At 45.4% G+C, this 18678-nt stretch overlaps 1 protein-coding gene and 1 long non-coding RNA gene across 2 annotated transcripts in view; one reads left to right on the top strand and one right to left on the bottom strand.

The window, feature by feature from the left end:
* The window catches only part of NIBAN1 (niban apoptosis regulator 1), a 67046-nt gene extending 51697 nt beyond the window's left edge, over positions 1 to 15349 (bottom strand). Inside the window, exon 1 of the mRNA XM_035537399.1 lies at positions 15195 to 15349. Coding sequence (XP_035393292.1) covers positions 15195 to 15249 — 55 coding nt within the window. The 5' untranslated portion in view covers positions 15250 to 15349. The remainder of the gene's footprint in view (positions 1 to 15194) is intronic.
* Positions 15350 to 16336: 987 nt separating this feature from the next.
* On the top strand, positions 16337 to 18309 carry LOC118243388 (uncharacterized). The gene is made up of 3 exons (XR_004777264.1): positions 16337 to 16450; positions 16786 to 16882; positions 17383 to 18309. It is a non-coding gene; the product is annotated as an uncharacterized LOC118243388 (long non-coding RNA).
* The last annotated feature ends 369 nt before the right edge of the window (positions 18310 to 18678 follow it).

The following is an 18678-nucleotide window of genomic DNA, read 5'->3' as shown; positions in this document are numbered from 1 at the left end:
GCTGCATAAATCCATTTTCTGTCTTCATTTGGGCTGATGGCATTCACCAGCCTGATGACGCTGCTCATCACAGGATGAGCAAGGAATTTCTGCAGTGTCTAACAGCATCCAGTGCAACTTCAAAACACCCCCAAGAGTTTTTGAATGTTCAACACCTCTTGGAGACTCTCCTACTCCTTACCATTACTCCTAAAGATCTCTTCATTTCTCTACTAGACAGTGCAATCCTCTCTTCTGATCAGTCATGTAGTAGCAAATCTTTGTACACCGGGACATTACTTCTTCACTCTTTACCCTTTCAAGCCCTGCTGAGTGATTATTCCACCAACAGTTTCACCACAGGTTTTACATAAAGCCAGCAGCTTCATGCAAATGAGCCAGCTCTCGGTTAACTAAAAAGCAGAACAGTGAAAAGGAATACTGAATAAGAATAACAGGCCAAGAATTTTGGAAAGCTTTTTCACAAAAAAAAAAAAAACACCAATATGACTCATGAATTCTTCATAATTTCCAATGCGAAAACATGGCCGTTAGGAAAAGACAGTGTTGAAAAAGTGCATGTTATGGTCTCTGCTTTAAATGGAGCTTGATAAGCAAAGTCAGGCTGAATCTTCTGGCTTCAGAAATTTGCTTTTACAGTGGGTCAACGACTTTTTCTTTCCTGTTTCAGAAATTCAGAAGTCAGGACAACACAAGCCTCAGATTTAACATAAGCGTTTCCGCTTTTGCACGCAGGATGTCCCTCACAAAACGTGTGCGCCAGCTAACAACCACTAACTACAGTCTAGGAGATGCAAGTCTTCTTACAAGTTCCTTTGAATCAGTAACAAGTTCAGGTCCTTATAATTATTTCATTTTTAGAATTACCTCTGTCACTAACAGGATACTACTATATGTGATTGAAGATTCAAAGGTATTTCTGGAAAATTACTTTTGGTGCCACTGGTGTGAAGCAACTCCTCATGTTTTCAGAACTGCTGGATACCAGCGACCTCCGGAGAGGCATGTGCTCAGCACCTCCAGAACCACACCAAGTGTTTAAATGCCAAAGGAAGTTCTAAAATTTTTAATTTTGCACGGATCTATTAAAAATATCTGCTTAGTGTATTTCAGAAGAACCTTCTGTGAGAAAAAGTGCATAAATCAAATCTTGTCTCATTCAAGAACAACCAGTACAGAGCAATGGGAAGAAAGTTGGAGGAGATAATCCAGCCCTGGCATTAAGATTGAACAAATAGCTAACATGCCTTTTCCATTCTTCATTTCCTAGGGTTCCTCTTATTTGTAGAATGCTGTATCTTGAAATCAATCAAACAAACAAAGAAAAACATAGAATTATAGGACGTAAAGAAACACATAAGATACAAAAAAGTAAAACTGTTTCACTAGCCTGCACTTCACTGTGTTTTTTTTTTCTTAAGTTATTTAAATAAAAATAAAAGTCTTTTAAATGCATTAGAACTATCATTTTTGCAAAACTGCTCTGGAAAGCTCATTTTTTAAACATACACTCTACTTTGCTTGTCTACTGCATATAAATTACATATCTTCTGGTTAACGTATTATTCAGCCCAGAATAATTACACATCTGAGAGATGCCTAATAAGCTAATCTTTAAACTCTACACATCTAAAAAAAGATCTCTAGGCATGTTATGTGAATATAGAATAGCGTCAGCTGACAAATATATGGCACAGTCCATATTACTGTGGTTGCAACCAGCAACCACATGAATCAATGTTATGGCCTGGTTTTTGCATTATTCACAATGACAGGATTTCTGAAGGAAAGTAAGAGCATGTTCTGAGATCATGAGAATCCACTCTAAAGATAAAAGAAAATTAGCCACACTATATGGCAAAGAAAATACTATACAAGAGAATATAAGCAATACTCCCATTTTATCAGCAGCATGCACTTTACTGGAAGACTATATAAGATTTTAAAAATCAAACAGTTGCTATGAGAAGCAACAATGAACAAAAATACTTGGATTTACAACTAAAACTAAGATGGGACAGAACCGACAAAGAAATATTTTCAGTTACCATAACCATATTGTTTTAGCCTTACATCAGACAAAAGCTATTTCAACAGGAAAACCTGTCTTAGCCAACAGCTGGAAAACTCATAGTCTTACTCTGGAAGGAAAGGGGACATTACTTTTTACAGATGTCTCCATTCTCATCATCCAAAAGAAGTTTAAACTATGAATAGAGAGATGGGCCCCATCTGAAATATGGATTTCACATCCTTCCAAGACTGTGCACGCTAACATCTCTGGCATCAATTCAGTCTATGCTATTGCATGCAATGATCACAGAAAGTCACCCTGACATTTTGTATAGCATCTTCAAATTCAGCATTTGATTTACATTTGGTTTGGTCTCTCAGAAAATTGTGTGTCTCTTCCAACAGCAGAACTCCAAACACATCAGCGATCAGACGGGCTAGATTTTATTTTAAAAATGCTCTTTGCAGCTAGCAACCATGAAACCCCCGACAGTGTTCAGCTATACCACCCGATATGCAAGAGCAGCCTCCCAGGCAAGTCTGATTTCGGTTTGTGTTCATGAAACCAGCACCTGCTAATGCCAAGCGCTAGGGAACAAGCACAGCAGCTCAGCAGCTTTTCAGTTGACCACACTTCCTGCTGCCTAAATATTTAAGGCACCCTAAGGAAAAGCCATGTAGCAAGATTAATAACTAACAAACCACAAGCTCTTGCTCATTACCACACAGTATCTTACACCCTTACCAGCGCACTCACTTTGTATGCTTGCTTACGTTGGTAACTCCCCTGCATCTCTGAGCATCGTCAGCTTTAGATGTCCCCACTCTGGTACAAGACGTGCTAGGCAACTTTCATGTTTTCCACGCGCACAGGAAGCCAGTGACAAACTCACATCGGGGCCTTCCTTCTTCTTTCGTCGCAGATCTTGGGTGTGTTTCACTGCAATGCAGCCTCAGCTGCGGGTTTGGGGCGCTCCCCCTGGGTTCGGTGGGACGTGGCAGTACCCAGCTGGACACCAGGCTCTCAGCAGCCCCACCCCAACGCCAGCAGGAAGGAACCGGGACAGTGGTAGAGAATGATGAACTACACCTGACAGCAAGGACGGATTTCTTCTACAGCTTCTAAGAAAGCCGGTAATAAGGACAAGTGAATTTGCAAAAGCAACTGCTGTCCTAACGAAATACCATGGTCATTGCTCAGGCTGCTCAGCAGCTACGTTACCATGAAACCACGCATGCATGCTGCAGCCATTCCATAAGGAAAACATACACCACATAATTAAAATACTTATCTCAAAAGGAATGATAGAAACGAGAGCCAAATCCTAACAGTGGCCAAAAAAATGCAGTGTGACCAATGTAACAGACTGCAAAGCGCTGGGAGTGTTTATGCTGAATGCACAACAGGAACTGAGACATCTGAAATGGCTCTGTATTTCCTTCCCTACTCTATTTGTAGGCACTTACAACTTAAATCATTTCTTGTATCCATTACTATTATATCAAAAAGGATGTAATTCCCTAAAATAAATGCCTTTTTAAACTGAAATAATTTATTAAGTTCCAACAATTTTAATAGTTGGGACTGATGGGGATTTTGACCTGAGGTATCCTAATGACCTCAATTTCTAAAAAGCATTATATATCTTGAAGTAAAGTGAAATTAGAATTCAAGTTTTCATGATGCCTTGATTTTGGATGCCAAACTGCATCAAATCCCATGCCAGTCCACACTGACCCCCATGTCCTTCCACATTCCTTCGGCCTGTTTTTGACCAACAGGCTGACAGAAGCAGCCATTAACACCACTTTCTACTTAGCACATGATTTGCTTCTATGGCTCAAAATGTTTTTGAACTTTTTAGAGATCAATTTCTTCTATTAAATACACTGTGATGGCTGAGATACAAACATCAAATACCTTCCACATATAGGTCAAATGCAAGAAAACTCATGGATACCGGGAGCGATGCCTATCCTGTGGCCTTCCACCAGTAGACTCCAGTGCCCTCTCCAAATTGTGATGTTTGATTTATACCACAAGCTGAGTGAATGGACAAGGAGGCTATCCTAGCTTGCCAGCCTGCTTAGATAGAGTATTTTTTTGTATTTGAGATAAACAGAACATTCCTTACATCTGATATTCAAACAGACATGTCCATCCTTCACAGAATGCACACTTGGCTTAATCTGATCAATTCTCCTGGACCTAATCCTCTGTGCAGCACGTATAAGGTCACTTCATGGAATCTCTGACCGTTTACTTTTTTTTAAACCAAAACATGCTTGAACAACCCCTGGCTCCATTCTCGCAAGGCTCCCGTAGAGGGCATAGGAAGATACACCAGGTGTGCACCCACCTGCCGCTCATTTTGGTATGCTTCAGCACAATGTCTTGAAGGTCTGCTCCATGAAATGCCAAAGATAGCTTTCTTTTGCGGGTTGTATAAAACACAAATCCTCGTGAGCAATCCAGCAGCTGTGTTACTTTTGCATGTAGGCTTTTCCAGGGATTTACAGCTTTGTTTTCAACAGCACATCATCCCTTTCTCCACACACAACTGGTCTGCTAACCCCAACCAGCACAGGAGGTGGATGCGCCTTCCCCAGGCTGGCTGACATTTGCTGCTTTCAGTTTTGGTTTTGGAATGACTTTTTCAACATCACTCTGTAGGAGATGGTATAGATGGTATAGTCTCTGTCTAAGCCTTCCCCGCTCTGTTAAAAGTGGGGCAGCGTAACAGACCTGCACTTGGCACTACTTCATAACTTGGTTGTTTTGTCTTCTGCAAATGAGGGTCTCCACACCTCTGTGGGCCACGGTGCCACAGAGAAATATCTTCAACCTGTTGACTATAATAAATGATCTCCACTTCTGGCTCATGACTGTATTTTAAAGGACACATGAAAATCAAGAACTTGTGTCTCCTCTGTGCCCTTAATTCAGTCAGTCCCCTTTTCTATGTGCATTTGAAACATTTTCAAATGCATCGTTAAATATTTCTCTCTTTCTCTCTCTCTCTCTTTTTTTTTTTTTTTTTAATTATAGTGCTGCCTCCCTAAGTGCAAAGGATGAAAGGTGCTTTGGGAATAAATCAGGTTTGTGAGCAAAAATCAGGTCAGCCGTACCATAAAATACTGACTGCAACCGGGCATCTTTTCCTCACCTAAAGCACCCGTGAAACCCACCATAAGCTTGGATCAGCTGACAACCTGGATGATTTGGGGGTTGATCCCTGGGGACACATCAAACGCAACCCTCACATCTGGGTATGTCCTTCCAGGTGTGCTCATGAATCTCCACAACCTCAGACACTCCTCATGTCACTCATTTTGATGCTGCTTCCTGGGCGTAACTAACAGAGCACAAGCAGCAGTGGCTGAAGCTGCTTTTCTTCACAATTGCATCTAAAATCACATCATATAATCATCCCAATACGGTTGCCCCTATCATCATGGAGCTCTTTAAGTTTGTGGAGAGCTGGAAATCGCAGGGACTTGGTTTGTATTTAAGGCAATACCACCCTTGAGGACTAGATCCTACCTCTGCTGCAAGACGTGAAGCTGGACAAGATGGGTGTCACTTAGGGCAGACGCTCCCAGGTGGCCCCTGCTGCCTCCTTGTTCTGATTTACCAAAGTGCCACAGCTGAGCACTGCGGAAATCCAGGGAGAGTTTTAAAATGGACAATTCCCTGAAAAGTGAAGGACTAGGCTTGTCAAGCTGCCTGCCCAAAATGAACAGCCACAGCTCCTGCCACGTGAAACGTAACGCCACCAGCCAACAGAGCATCTCAGTGGGATGAGCAGTGGACCGGTGCCTGCAGCATGCTTTGCGGTGCATCAGGTGTGCTGCAGGGAACCTCGGAAGGAAAAAAACAAAAAAATCAAAGAAAACTACCAAATCTGGGGCCTTCTACTGAATAATGCCAATAGAAAAAAAACACCAAACAGCTGCCTTCAAATCCTGGTCTCCCTCAGGCATACGTGGTGAGGTGAGGACTTCAGATCCGTGGACCTTTTCTCCTAATACACTAAACAGCAGAAAGCTGTGTTTGCTTTGTGGCTTCGCTTTTGTCTACAAGGGTGAACAAGCTGTTAGCTGTGGGTTTTGCAGCTATTTGCTAGACTGCACAGAGGGCAAACTTAGAAACAATGGTGTTTAGGTGGGCAGGTAAACATTGGCAGCGCTCAGAAATACTTCCTGTGCTGTCCCTTTTCCACGTCAGCAGCCCCAACACCTTCCCTCCTAGCCCAGGATACGCCTGAGATGCTCAATAGAGCATCTGAGTTGAGGAAAAATACGTTTTCTTTAGTTTAATCCTAAAAGGAAAAAAAAAAAAAAGCTCGTCCATTTTAGCTGAGGTTCTCTCAAAATTGCAACTGGAGGCAGACACTCAGCATGGAAACTTCAGTCTGAACAGCTGAAGACTGGCAAAGCCTCATTTGCAATTGAAAACAGTGGAAAGTGTCTGGCAGACTAAATGCTGGACAGTCATATTACTTTATAGAATACTCCTAAGAGCAAAAAAGCCTTTTGTTTTTTTCATTTGCACAGACCCCGCCATTAAATTTTTGCCCAGGGATGATAATAGCTTGCTTTCCCTCTACTGTGACCACTAGAAAATACTTGAAAATACTCAAGGATCCACTACATCACATCCAGCAAACGCAGGTCTGTCTTTAGACAATGTTCATCTAATATATTTCATGTCCCCAGTGCTCCTTCAAGAATCTGGTCGTGGGTCATCGGCACCACCAAAAACCTCTGCAGAGGAGAATCAAAGCACAAACAGCAGCTGTGGTTTCATGCAAAGGAAGGCAAGTATCCCATAAAGCTTTAAAGATTACCGCATTGGATAACAAATGAAAGGGGCTAAAGATGAGTGCTACTCAGTAGCTGCATGCTGAGTGCCAGGCTGATGGTGGCACCTTTTGTAAACTCGAAGAAATGATGCCCAAATGTCTCTGAAGAGTAGGGAAAAGCTCTCTGGCAACAGCAGGTTTCCAGATTCATCACAGGAGGCCAACTTTTTCAGCTGGGATCTCAAGTGCACAAAACTCAAACCAGCAGCAGCTCCAGGCAGGCACGGGTCCTGCAAAGGAGCCGGCCCCAACAGTGAGCAGGGGGTGTTCAGAAACAGCAGGCGCAGACAGAGCTCCGCAAAACCTGCCACTTCATTGACGTGGGGAAAACAAACCTCAGTGGGAAACCCCAGATGTTTTTATAACAAAAAGAAGTCACTGCCAGTTCTTCCTATGGCTGGCTGTGGAAGTACTTAGTGATCACTAGTGCCTGACAGTCCAGCTGATCCCTGCCTCATGTTGCAGACGTAACCCTGCAGGGGCCTGACCCTGCACCAGGTTCCTCCTTGTTCTGGCACTCCCTGCTCTCACGCCTTCATTTCTGCCTTGCATATTTTGCCTGTGTAAGCAATAAGCAACCAGGAACAAGGATCGTCTTACATGGTTTGTACCATGAATGCTCTTTGTGAGGATCAAGGCACCCCACATACAACAGCGAACATGAAATTTGGGCACGGATCTGCTGGAGGGTAGGAAGGCCCTGCAGAGGGACCTGGACAGGATGGGTCGATGGGCAGAGGCCAATGGGATGAGGTTCAACATGGCCAAGGGCTGGGTCCTGCACTTTGGCCACAACAACCCCATGCAGCAATGCGACAGGCTTGGGGGAGAGTGGCTGGAAAGCTGTGCAGAGCAAAAAGGATCTGGGGGTGCTGGTTGATGCTCGCCTGCCCAGGTGGCCAAGAAGGCCAACAGCATCCTGGCTTGTATCAGGAATAGTGCAGCCAGCAGGACCAGGGAGGTGATCGTTCCCCTGTACTCAGCTCTGGTGAGGCCGCACCTCGAGTACTGTGTTCAGCTTTGGGCCCCTCACTATAAGAAGGACATCGAGGCCCTGGAGTGTGTCTAGAGAAGGGCCTGGAACACAAGTCCTGTGAGGAGTGGCTGAGGGCACTGGGGTTGCTTAGTCTGGGGAAGAGGAGGCTCGGGGGAGACCTCATTGCTCTATGCAACTCCCTGAAAGGAAGGTGTGGGGAGCTGGGGGTCGGCTTCTTCTCACAGGTAACTAGTGATAGGACTAGAGGGAATGGCCTCAAGTTGTGCCAGGGGAGGTTCAGGTTGGAAATTAGGAGACATTTCTTCTCAGAAGGAGTGGTCAGGCATTGGAACGGGTTGCCCAGGGAGGTGGTGCAGTCACCGTCCCTAGAGGTGTTTAAGGAAAGGTTGGACGTGGTGCTCAGGGACATGGTTTAGTGGGTGATATTGGTGGTAGGGTGGTGGTTGGACCAGATGATGTTGAAGGTCTTTGTCAGCCTTAATGGTTCTGTGATTCTAATGCACGGGATCTGCATTCAACCTGAGTGATGACCTCAGAATCATGACACAGAATGAACCTCCAAAAACAGGCATTTTCAGGGAGAATAGGAATTGATTGCCTTACACCATTGCCAATGGTATCCTTACGAGTCTGCTATCATTTGGAAAGGTATCACTGCCACTGGTGGTGTCAGCAGAGAGCATAGAGTAAAACCGCATAGCCTGAAGCTCAGCTAAACATATCGACCACATTAATTTCAAAAGCAGAGTTTACCCCGAAGGACAGCACGCAGTTCGCACCTGGGAAGATGCGTAAATTGGGTAGCGAGCCAGAAACCTCTGCTGCTGCTGCTCACCCAGGCATCACAGCGATGCTGCACCCCGCTGCTGCGGCCATCCCGGTGCGTCGTGTGGCACGGGCTGGCAGCAAAGCTGCTGCAGCCCCACGGGCTGGCACATGGGCACCCCCACAGACCCCGGAGCATGCCTGGGCGCTTGCAACAGCCAGCAGCCAACATCTACCGGCCACCGTGGCCAGGCTCTGACACACAAGGCAATGCCTCCCCTGTTCAGTGTCCAGCTACCTGACGGACACCGCGGGGCTGCTCTGGAGGTGAGCAGGGACCACATTAACACCCAACAGCATCCACGACAGCCTCCATGGCACCTGCGTCCTCCCTGGGAAACACGATGCTCAGGGCAAGACAGAAGAACAGGATTAGGATTAAGACAACCGCAAACATCGGAAGGTTCAGAGAGTTGTTTCTAACAATTGGTTTTGGATTGGTAAATGTATTCTGAAAATAAGTTGGACTAGCTTGTTTCTTATTTCTCTTGTGTCTTGGAAGAACTGAACCATACAAAAGTAACCTATGGATTTTTAAAACTTAAATGTGTTTTAACTTTTTAACCAACTAATGAGAAAAAAAAACTAGAGGCAGCCTTGCATTTGCTTTCTAATTCCTGATATCAGACATTTACCTAGTTAAAAAAAATGGTGCAATAACGGAATAGTAGGATTGGTAGCACTACACTGGCCTACTCTGTAAGCTTAAGGCTTACTGCTATCTGAAATAGAGAGCAACTGATAGTGCCTAATGTTGTAACTAATATCTCAGGAGCATTGTTTCAACTAATGCTCAGGATTTCAAAAATTAAAATTAAGTTAAATACCTGGAGAAATTAATTCATCAATATCTTAGGTTAGGCATATCAAGTTAAGCACTAGCATAGAATCATCACCATGGTTTTCTACTGTGTAAAACTAATCAAAAAGTACACAATAAATCTTTAGAAAACCCAAATATGCTAATCCTTTCTTCACACAAGTCTCAGCCATTTCAACAAGCTTTAATCTTGCTTTTATGTAAGAGTCAGTCTCGTGTTTCATCACTGTCCTTCAAGTGCAAAAGCAACTAAAATGCTTGCATGCATGTTCAAAAGCTTGAAGCTACTTTTTATTGTTCATTAAGTGAGGAGAGAACAGCATGTTTATTATATGCAAGGGAAAAAGCTGGAAAAAGAAATGCTGCTGTACTTTACAAGCAGCCATGACCACATTGCTTATGAATATCATCGTTCTCAATCCAGACACTGGTTTTTCAGCTGTTACTGCCTAAAGGCATCAACAACAAAGCTGCTTTAATCATCTGAAAGACTATCTTGTAGTTTTCTTTTTCTCCTCTCAATATCTGTAAAATTTCTATCAAATGCAAAGACTGTCTTATAATTTCTGGCCAAGCTGCGCTAATTAAAGATCCTCAAATCTTCAAGATTTTGGAGAACATCAAGCACAAAAGAGCAGCAGACACCACGGTTATAGTGCGACTTTCAGTTACAGTTTTAGGGCCAATGTGAGCACTTTTCTCACCTTCCCTATTAAGAAGCTCTTTCCATTAGTGCCCAGTGCTTAATTCAACATCACACACAGCTTCTACACAGAGAGCAGAAATGTATGTGCCTTCCTCTCCACACTGAGCTTTACCTTCACCTACAGTACCACAACGAGACTTTATTTCCCAGCAAGAAGCCACCCTCCAGTTTGTGAAGCCAGCTTCCGCAGCAAGTGTTACATAGCACAGGGTTCATTCTTCTGTGAGCAACACGGATTGCTTTGGTGGAAGAGAACTTGGGCCAAGCAGGCCAGCCAGGGCTGGCACCAAAGCCGTCTCTCCACCTGCCATGGCAGAAGCGGGATCCACGCCATGAAAATGGATACCTGACATTTCTGGCTTTGTGAAAACCTCTGGCCACCTGCAGAAGGGGAACGGGGTGTGAGCACAGACAACCTTTTTATTGACAAATTGAAGAACAAAATTTTAGCTCCTGCTTTGATGAGGGAAATTCTCATTTGTACCATGCTGGTTGCAAAACAACCTGACTGCAGACTTCCAAAACTGCTAGCAGTACTTTTCAAAGAAGTTAGTAAATGGGACTATGCGAGCAATGGAAACTGAATAGAAAAGGTGTCTCCTGCCTTATTCTCCCAAAGCTGAAATCAGGAAGTTACCCAGTTCAGTAAATTCTTTTCAAGTTGGGTGGCAAATACCTCTCCCATCATTCATGCCCCTTGACTGCCTTTGCTTGCATTCAGTCAAAAGCTAAGATAAAGTGTCCATCCCCAAGAATTAAAGGGTGTAAGGACCAAAGAGAAGCCAGCTCTCCTTTCCAATACAGGCAGGCTCCAGTTTTTAAAACTATGGGATGACAATCTGCCACTGGCTCCAGCGGCAATACCCTCTCTGAGGACTAAAACTTCTCAGAAGTCAAGTAAAGGCAAAAGGATTTTTCTTCAAAATCTCATTTCTTAAGATCTGCAAGAAGTTGGTAGGCTTAGCAAGGTGAACATAATGAAGAATAGAAACTCATACTCATATTGCAATTTGAATTTCCTACCCATTTCCCTTCCTTTTCCTCATTCCGCGTGACTATTTACACCTACTGTGCATGCTCTTACAGTTATGCTAACCTGCAGAAAACGAGAGAGAGGATTTCCAAAAAACAGCGAAACATAACTTGTAACAGGCTGAGAAAAAAGGCAGTAAATACAGCTAGATTTTCTCAAAATTCTGTTGTACTTGCAGCCGTCCACCAAATTAAAACCAGAAGGACTACGCGACAGTTTAAAGCAGAAAATCAAATATACAGGCTGAGTGCCTGTCCAAAAAAGGCCAACTTTTCCACAATTAATTCCAAGTTATTCTCCCATCCTCCAGCACCCCTGCCTATGACTATGTGCACACCGGCTGGCTGCTGGCAAGGATTTGCTTCCAGAGCTGTGTCAGGCCCTTAGGTTATCTCTCTCCGAGTCGGCAGGACTTTTCTCCGTAACGCTGATGGTATTTGTGCACATGGCTTCCTCTAAAGCAGCCAATTTCCTTATCTTGCTTTCTAAGTGAAGGGTACACCAGGCTCCTCTTCAGCCTCTAAAACTCGACAGAACAGGAGGAGTCCGTCCACATTTTCTAGCTACGCTGCATCTTGCAGGAACACACCAAAAGTGTTTTATCCTTGGGCAAAAAAATTCCCATCTTAATTAGTACCACGCTGAAACTCATAGGCAAAGCAAATGACCAGAAAGAAATCTGTTGCAGACATTAACTAATAGCTCTCACTGTCGGATGAAAAGATGAATGGCTGGAAGGTCTGCAAGGAAAAAAGTCCTGAACAATGAGGAAACCCTCAGGAGTCGCAGCACCATCACTGAGCCCCTTGGCCAGAGCTGCCCCATCTGCCTGGACGAGAAAAGAAACGACGGAAAAGAAGGAAAGGAAGGAAGAAAAACTGCTTTTAAACACACAAACAAATCAAAAGTGGCTGACTACAAAGCCTTGTCCTCCAGACAGCTTTACTTTTACAGCAATGGATAGATCAGATATGGTCAAGCATAAAAAAACAACCTTTGGAGAAGCTCAATTTTCGTATGCTACGCTTTTTTGAGGATGTACCTGCTGACACTGAGTCCGTGAAATCTCTCTGCCTCTCCAAATTTAAAAAGTTTGGTCACAACAGACCACATGTGACAGAGCAGAGCTGGGCCTACCACTGCCCCACTGAGATTACAGAGATGGAAAACCACGAAGCCCCCAGCGCTGTCCCTCCTCCTCCCCGCTGTGTGACTGTCCCCCTCGGCTGTGCCTCGTCTAACAGCAGAGACCCAAACCAAAACATTTCTACCAGCTCCCTTTGAAATCTCCAGCACGGTCTCTCAGGGCATACTGAGAGCTGTTTCTCCTGGCACTTTCATCTTTTTCCCCAGTTGCATAATTGCACCCTGAGTCCATAACTCCCCGCTACCAGCCCGTACTGCTCCCTGTTGGGCGTAACACTCATTAAACATCATTAGACAAATCACGCAACAAACACCTCCCATCACAGGTTTAGCCCATGCCTCATCAAACTGGGAGAATGAATTTTTTTAATAAAATCCTTTCACATGACCAACTGCCAGTCTGTGAATTATTACTGTCATTTTTTAATCTCTATTTCACTTGCATCTTTCCACCCTGAATAATTCTAATGTAGTCCCACCAAAATCCTACAAAGAATCTATTTTAATTTCAGAGAGACAAAAATCAGACATCTTACTGCTTATAACATGCGTACATTAAAATATCTTCAGGATCCTAAATAAGTGGAAAAAAATACCATAGGTATGGTTAGAAAAGCAGGCTGCACAGAACAGAGGACATCTTTGAAGCAGCTGAGGTTTCGGCACGGGTTACCCTGCAGCGTGTGTGGCCTGCCTGCCTGCCCCCTTGCTGGCACTACAGAGCACCCCACTCTCCCCCAAATCCCCTCTACCTCATACCCAGCAGCAAACCCCGTAAGCCCCCTGTTCAAACACGGGCAGCGCTCTGTGACTCGCAGTCAGGCTGGTTCAATGCCACCACTTCTTCCTTAGGAAGAGAGAAGCTGGAGCAGGCTTAAGGGGAAGTCGCAGCCTCTGCAGGCAGTAAGCACAACTCAGCGTCGGATGCTCCCATCATGTTCTCCGGACTCACGTCTCCAACTGGTCTGATGAGGCTGGTGTTTCCCTGAGCCTGACGTCTCACAGCCTCCCTCACCAGAGCTGTCCTTGCCACGGACCAGCCGTTTTACTGACAAAGAGCAGGCATCTTCCTTCCCTTTTTATTAAAGACCCCCCAGCATCATATTTGGAGTGGAAAAATAAAACAAAACCCCAAACTCCCAGCCCCCCGGTGAAACCCACCTAACCTTTAAAAAGCTAAAAATGTGTTGTTTTTTCTTCTCAACCTACAGCACCAGCAACTTGGTGAGCTTCCTCCCTGATGGAGGACAGCTCACTGCGGCGCCAGCTCCTGCCATCCATCAGCCCAGAACACGGCGGGATGATAAGCGGGGTCTGCATCACACCGACACCAGCCCTGACATGAGCGGTAGGCTTGGCGAGCTGCGCTCTCGAGACACGTTTCGATTTAAGATGCTCTTCCTGATTGCTTTTCCTTCTGGAAGTAATAATTTATGGGCTGCCTCTGCACAAAGCGCCTCATTATTTTTCAAAGCAAGAGCTGTGAGCGGGGCATTCTCACTTCCAGCAAGGACGGCAGGCTTGAGCCAACACTTTAAGTGTGGTTTTCATGATGATTTTGCTTTATCATTTGGCTCTGCAGAGATGTGCTAGGCAAGCTGCAGCTGTGTGCGACGTGCTCTCGGCACAGCAGTGGCACCCTTGCCATGAGATATTCACATCCAGCCCAGCCTCACACCCAACTTTTAGACAAGAGCTCCCCAGCCTCTGACACGAGTTCTCCATTCTAAGTGTGGCGATGCCCAGGCCAAGGATCAGCATGATTTCCTCTTGTACAACTGTGAAAAGCTAATAAGCTCCCTGAATCTTTTTTTTTTCCTTTTTTCTTTCTTTTTTTTTTTTTTTTCAGTAATTCCACTTCAGGCTTTTCAGGCACTCCCAACTGCCTTCATTCAGACACAGAGCAGAAAACTTGAAAGACTCCAGCGTCTAAGTGCTGTTTTGGCTGCAACATGGGAGTGAGTGCCAACAAAAACGGAGTCCACGGAGATTACTCCCTCGTGGCTCGGCTCAGATGAACCCGAGACAACCCTCAACGGGGCAGGAAAAAATGACAGTACTGAGTGGACACCGCAGCAAAACCTCTGCATGTGAGGCCCGCAGCTTTGCCAATTGTTTTTTGGGTCAGAGCCATCTAACGTTTGGAAGTCCTCCCTGCTCTGGGAATCTCTTGAAAGATCTGCTGTGATATCAAGAGAAGTGGCCACGGCTGGGATCCCCACACCGCACGTACCGCACTGGAACAGGGCTGCCCCAGCGCGTGCAAAGTTTTTACTTTGCTTGCAACTCTCCAGCCTTAAAATGCTTTTTTTTTTTTCAGTGTCCTACCTGCTGCTGCGGTGGTGAGGAGCGTAGGTAGCCAGGTGGGAGCAAAATGCATTTTATTTCGTCTTTCAGTTGCTGGTGCTCAAGTAACGCGCGCACACCCCCAAACGGAGCGCTGTGCTCTTTCCTTTCCAAGTTTAACAGCAACACGCACACAGTTAAAGCAAGCCTGGTTTTCACTTCGTCTCTCCGAAACCCTCGGTGGGACAAAACACTGTTCTGACAGTCTCAGTTGCCCACCCAAATGCCACCCTCGCCGTTCTTCCACCGCCTTCAGTGGGCTTTGCAAAAGAAAAGGACCAGTCCCACCGACCCCGGCCAGACCTCACCCCGACCCCGGCCAAACCTCAGCCCCAGCCCCGGCCCCGGCCGCGGCCCCGCGGGGAGCTCCGGGCACCGCTCCCCCGGCCCCGCGCTGCCGTCGGGGGCCGGCCGCCGGGGGTTTAAAGCCTCCGGGGCCCTACCTCGGATGTAGGCGCACTTGCTGTCGTCCAGCGGGCTGGAGGCAGAGCCGCCCATGCTGGCGGCGGAGCGCTGAGCGGCTGGGGGCTGCCGGGCAGCGCGGCCTCGGAGCTCCGCCGCCGCCCGCCCCGCGCCGCGCCCGCAGGCGCCGCCTCCGCCCGCCGCCGGCAGCGGGAGGCCGGGCCCCGGCGGCCGGAGCCGCCCCCAGCCCCCCTCGGGGCCGCCTGGGAGCGCTGCCTGCCCGCGGGGGGGCCGGCAGCACCGGGGGGCGGGCGAGCCTCGAGCGGGGCGGTGGGTTTGGGGGGGTGCTGGAGCGGGGTCTGAGCAGGCGACGGAGCTGGTGGAGGGCCTGGGGAGCAAGTCCTGTGAGGAGCCGTTATGTAGCAGTTACTCAGGAGAAGAGGAGGCTCAGGGGAGGCCTCGTCGCTCACCGCAACTACCCCAAAGGAGGCTGTAGCGTGGAGGGGATCGGTCTCTTCTCGAAAGCGCTAAGTGCTAAGACAAGAGGAAGTGGCCTCAAGTTGTGCCAGGGCAGGTTCGGGTGGGATGCTAGGAAAAATTTCTTCGCTGAGAGGGTGGTGAGGCATTGGCACAGGCTGCCCAGGGAAGCGGTTGAGTCGCCATCCCTGGAGGTCTCCAAAAGACAGGCAGCTGTGGTGCACAGTGTAAGGCACTGCAGATCGGCTAGCTGGATTTCCTTGCCCCTGAACAATAATTTCAGTGCGGCTTTTTACCATATGTGACTTTCTCAGATTTGTAGTGACTGGAAGTTCTGTATTTTACACTTAAATACTTTTAATTCTACTTGCCCACATCTGTCATCTCCTGCAAAATTTTTTTAACATAAGTTTTGCTTAAGCTGATTGTGCATTAAGTACATTCAAAAATTTACCAGTTGGTTGATCACAGGATGATTAAAAACTTTCAGATCAAAGCTTACAGTTTTTAAACAAACACTGAACTCAGTCGGATTTAAAATACTGAAGACAGTGTGGAAGCCTTTATGTGACATCAAGTTCAGTGTTCTGCTAAACAGCGGCTTCCTTAAAGCTGGTGGAAAGCAACTTCAGTGTAAGTTCTCACTATTCGATGTTCCCTCTAGGCACATGCGAATTGTACGGCAGTGTGACGGAGCGATTGCTTAACTCCCCCAAGGAGACCGGCTTCATCCAGAGCATCACTAAAACAGTGTTTCCCGAGTCTATAAATATCTCAGCTGAGAATTGAGCCTACTACTAAAAGAACCGCGCTTCTAGAGGTGTGATGTAAACCGGAGTCTTTCATCAATGTATTTCATTGTTACGCTCTGCTTGAAGCAGAAAGGGGGCTGCTGTGGTTTGCTCATTGTGCATCTTTGAGCTGTGTGAGTAGATGACAGAGGAAACATGCTGTGTGCTGTTGCACGTTTTAAAGGCTTTAACTCAGAGGAGAATTTGGCCTCCAGTGGGTGTGGCATATCTTTTATCAAATGTATTTGAGAAGCCTTTCATAATGTACAGTCACATGAAAGATGCAAGCCATCTCCATGAGTGGAGAGGGAACCTATGGAAAATTCATGAGCCTTAAAGTGGATTGTTCTGTCTCGCCATTCAGCAGATGAAAATACGCCAAATCCCAAAAGCTTAATACTCAAGAACAAATGTCAGCATGCGTACAGAATGGGAAACCTCCCTGTCTAATTACAATGAAGGTAAAAACAAAATTAAAACTGAACAGTTTTTTTTAATTACATTTTACACTTTGGTAGTACCTGATCCCCAAGCATTTCACAAATGCTAGCTAATTAAAGACCATAATTTTCCTTTTAAGATAAGGAAATGCTGTGCTTTAATATCAAAGTTTGTACCTTAAACATCTTAAAAAATACCATGAGAAATGTGAGCAAGGTCTGGAACAGATATCCAGATAACAGATCCTACTTCTCTACTGTTTAATAACAAACCCATCTTTCTCTAAGATGAGAAGTTGGCCCTGTTAGATTTTAATCTGATGTGGCACAACCATACAGCAACTGTCAATGATAAAGTGACAATACCAAAACAAAAATACCACCAGCAAAAACAAAGCAAGCATTTTCCCTGATTTTTTTTTTCCCTGTGAAATCCTGATCTTTGAGGGGGAAAAAATCAGCTTCACTTATCTCCTATATAGTTACTTCTCTAAATAGCTGTTTTGTATTATATCCTAAAGGGCAACGTGGTAGAGCTCTTCCATTTTACAGAGAAAGTGAACGAGGGAACCAGGTGAAGAATACCCTGCTGGCATCTCCTCCCAAACAAAGGAGTGAAGATCCCTCTCTGGTGGCTGTTGTGACTTCACTTGTGGCAGCATGACATCAGGAGAGAGGCGGTTTCTTGTATTACCAGAGTCCAAGCTTCACTACGTGGTCTGGACCCATGAGGCAGCCAGTGAACATACTGGGAGCACTCATACTCAAAAAAGTGCACTGCATAGTTACTAGGTTGCCTTATTTTGTATCAGCCTCCAGCTTTATTTTGAGAGAGGAAGCAGAAGGACGTTGTCTCTGTGCTCATTCTCTCACTTCTTTATTATCTCCCTGTAGAGGGACCTGTAATGTAACCCTGATGTGACTAAGACATAAACATGACAACAAGATCCATCGCAACACGGGTAGTTACACCATACTTTGAGTGGTTTTTAGTCACGCAGTCCTTACCATGACCACAAGGCTGTTTAACTGCAGATGGCTCATCAGAGAAACCGATAAAATCTGTGCCACATTTCTGGTTACTTCCCCTGCGTACCAACTCTTTTCTAATTGTAAGGCGTGCAAGGAACCAGTTGCTTTGACATGGTGCAAAATAGCACTTGACTGCAGCCTTTGCTTAAGAGGGAGCTGCAGGGTTCATCCTGTGTGTACTCTCCCACAACTTTTTGGTTGCCTCAAAAGCACAGTACCTTATCAGAACCATTTAAGTGAAATGCATATGACTTCCTTTGGGAGAGAGAAGTAATTATCCAAAACTACCTTGTAAGATTTCTCCAAGAGAAAGTAGCCATTTAAGAATGCTGACTTCTGTAAGCAAGATAACAATGTGCTCTTGACAAAGACAGCAGCAATAATAAAATCATCAAGGATATGCAATAATTATGTATTGCTAGAGGAAATTGTTAATCATTACTGTCTGCAAGTCTAAACCAGGCTGCATATAATAAATACTAGGAAGACACATCAAAAAATAAAAGGAGCCCTTTTCTCAGGTCAGACTGTTGGGTGAAATATATTCTGAATCCCTTCCATATAAGTAACAGAAAAATGTTACTCTTATAAGCTATTTTCAATGGGCTAGAAGATTTTAAAATCTAGCTGGGGAAGATACTCTAACAGAATTACAGTTGGTTGGGGATCCAAAAAATAGTATTTTGATAAAATAACCTTTAAAAAGGTAAGAGTTGGACGTGCTTTAGCTATTACTCTAATTCTGAGAGACTGGCAAGAAACGCTGAAAGCCCACAGACAGAAGA

The sequence above is a fragment of the Cygnus atratus genome, chromosome 8 (genome assembly GCF_013377495.2).
Source record: "Cygnus atratus isolate AKBS03 ecotype Queensland, Australia chromosome 8, CAtr_DNAZoo_HiC_assembly, whole genome shotgun sequence".
NCBI lineage: Eukaryota > Metazoa > Chordata > Aves > Anseriformes > Anatidae > Cygnus > Cygnus atratus.
Note: the sequence above shows the minus strand (reverse complement) of the source record. Positions and strands in the feature narration are given on the sequence as shown.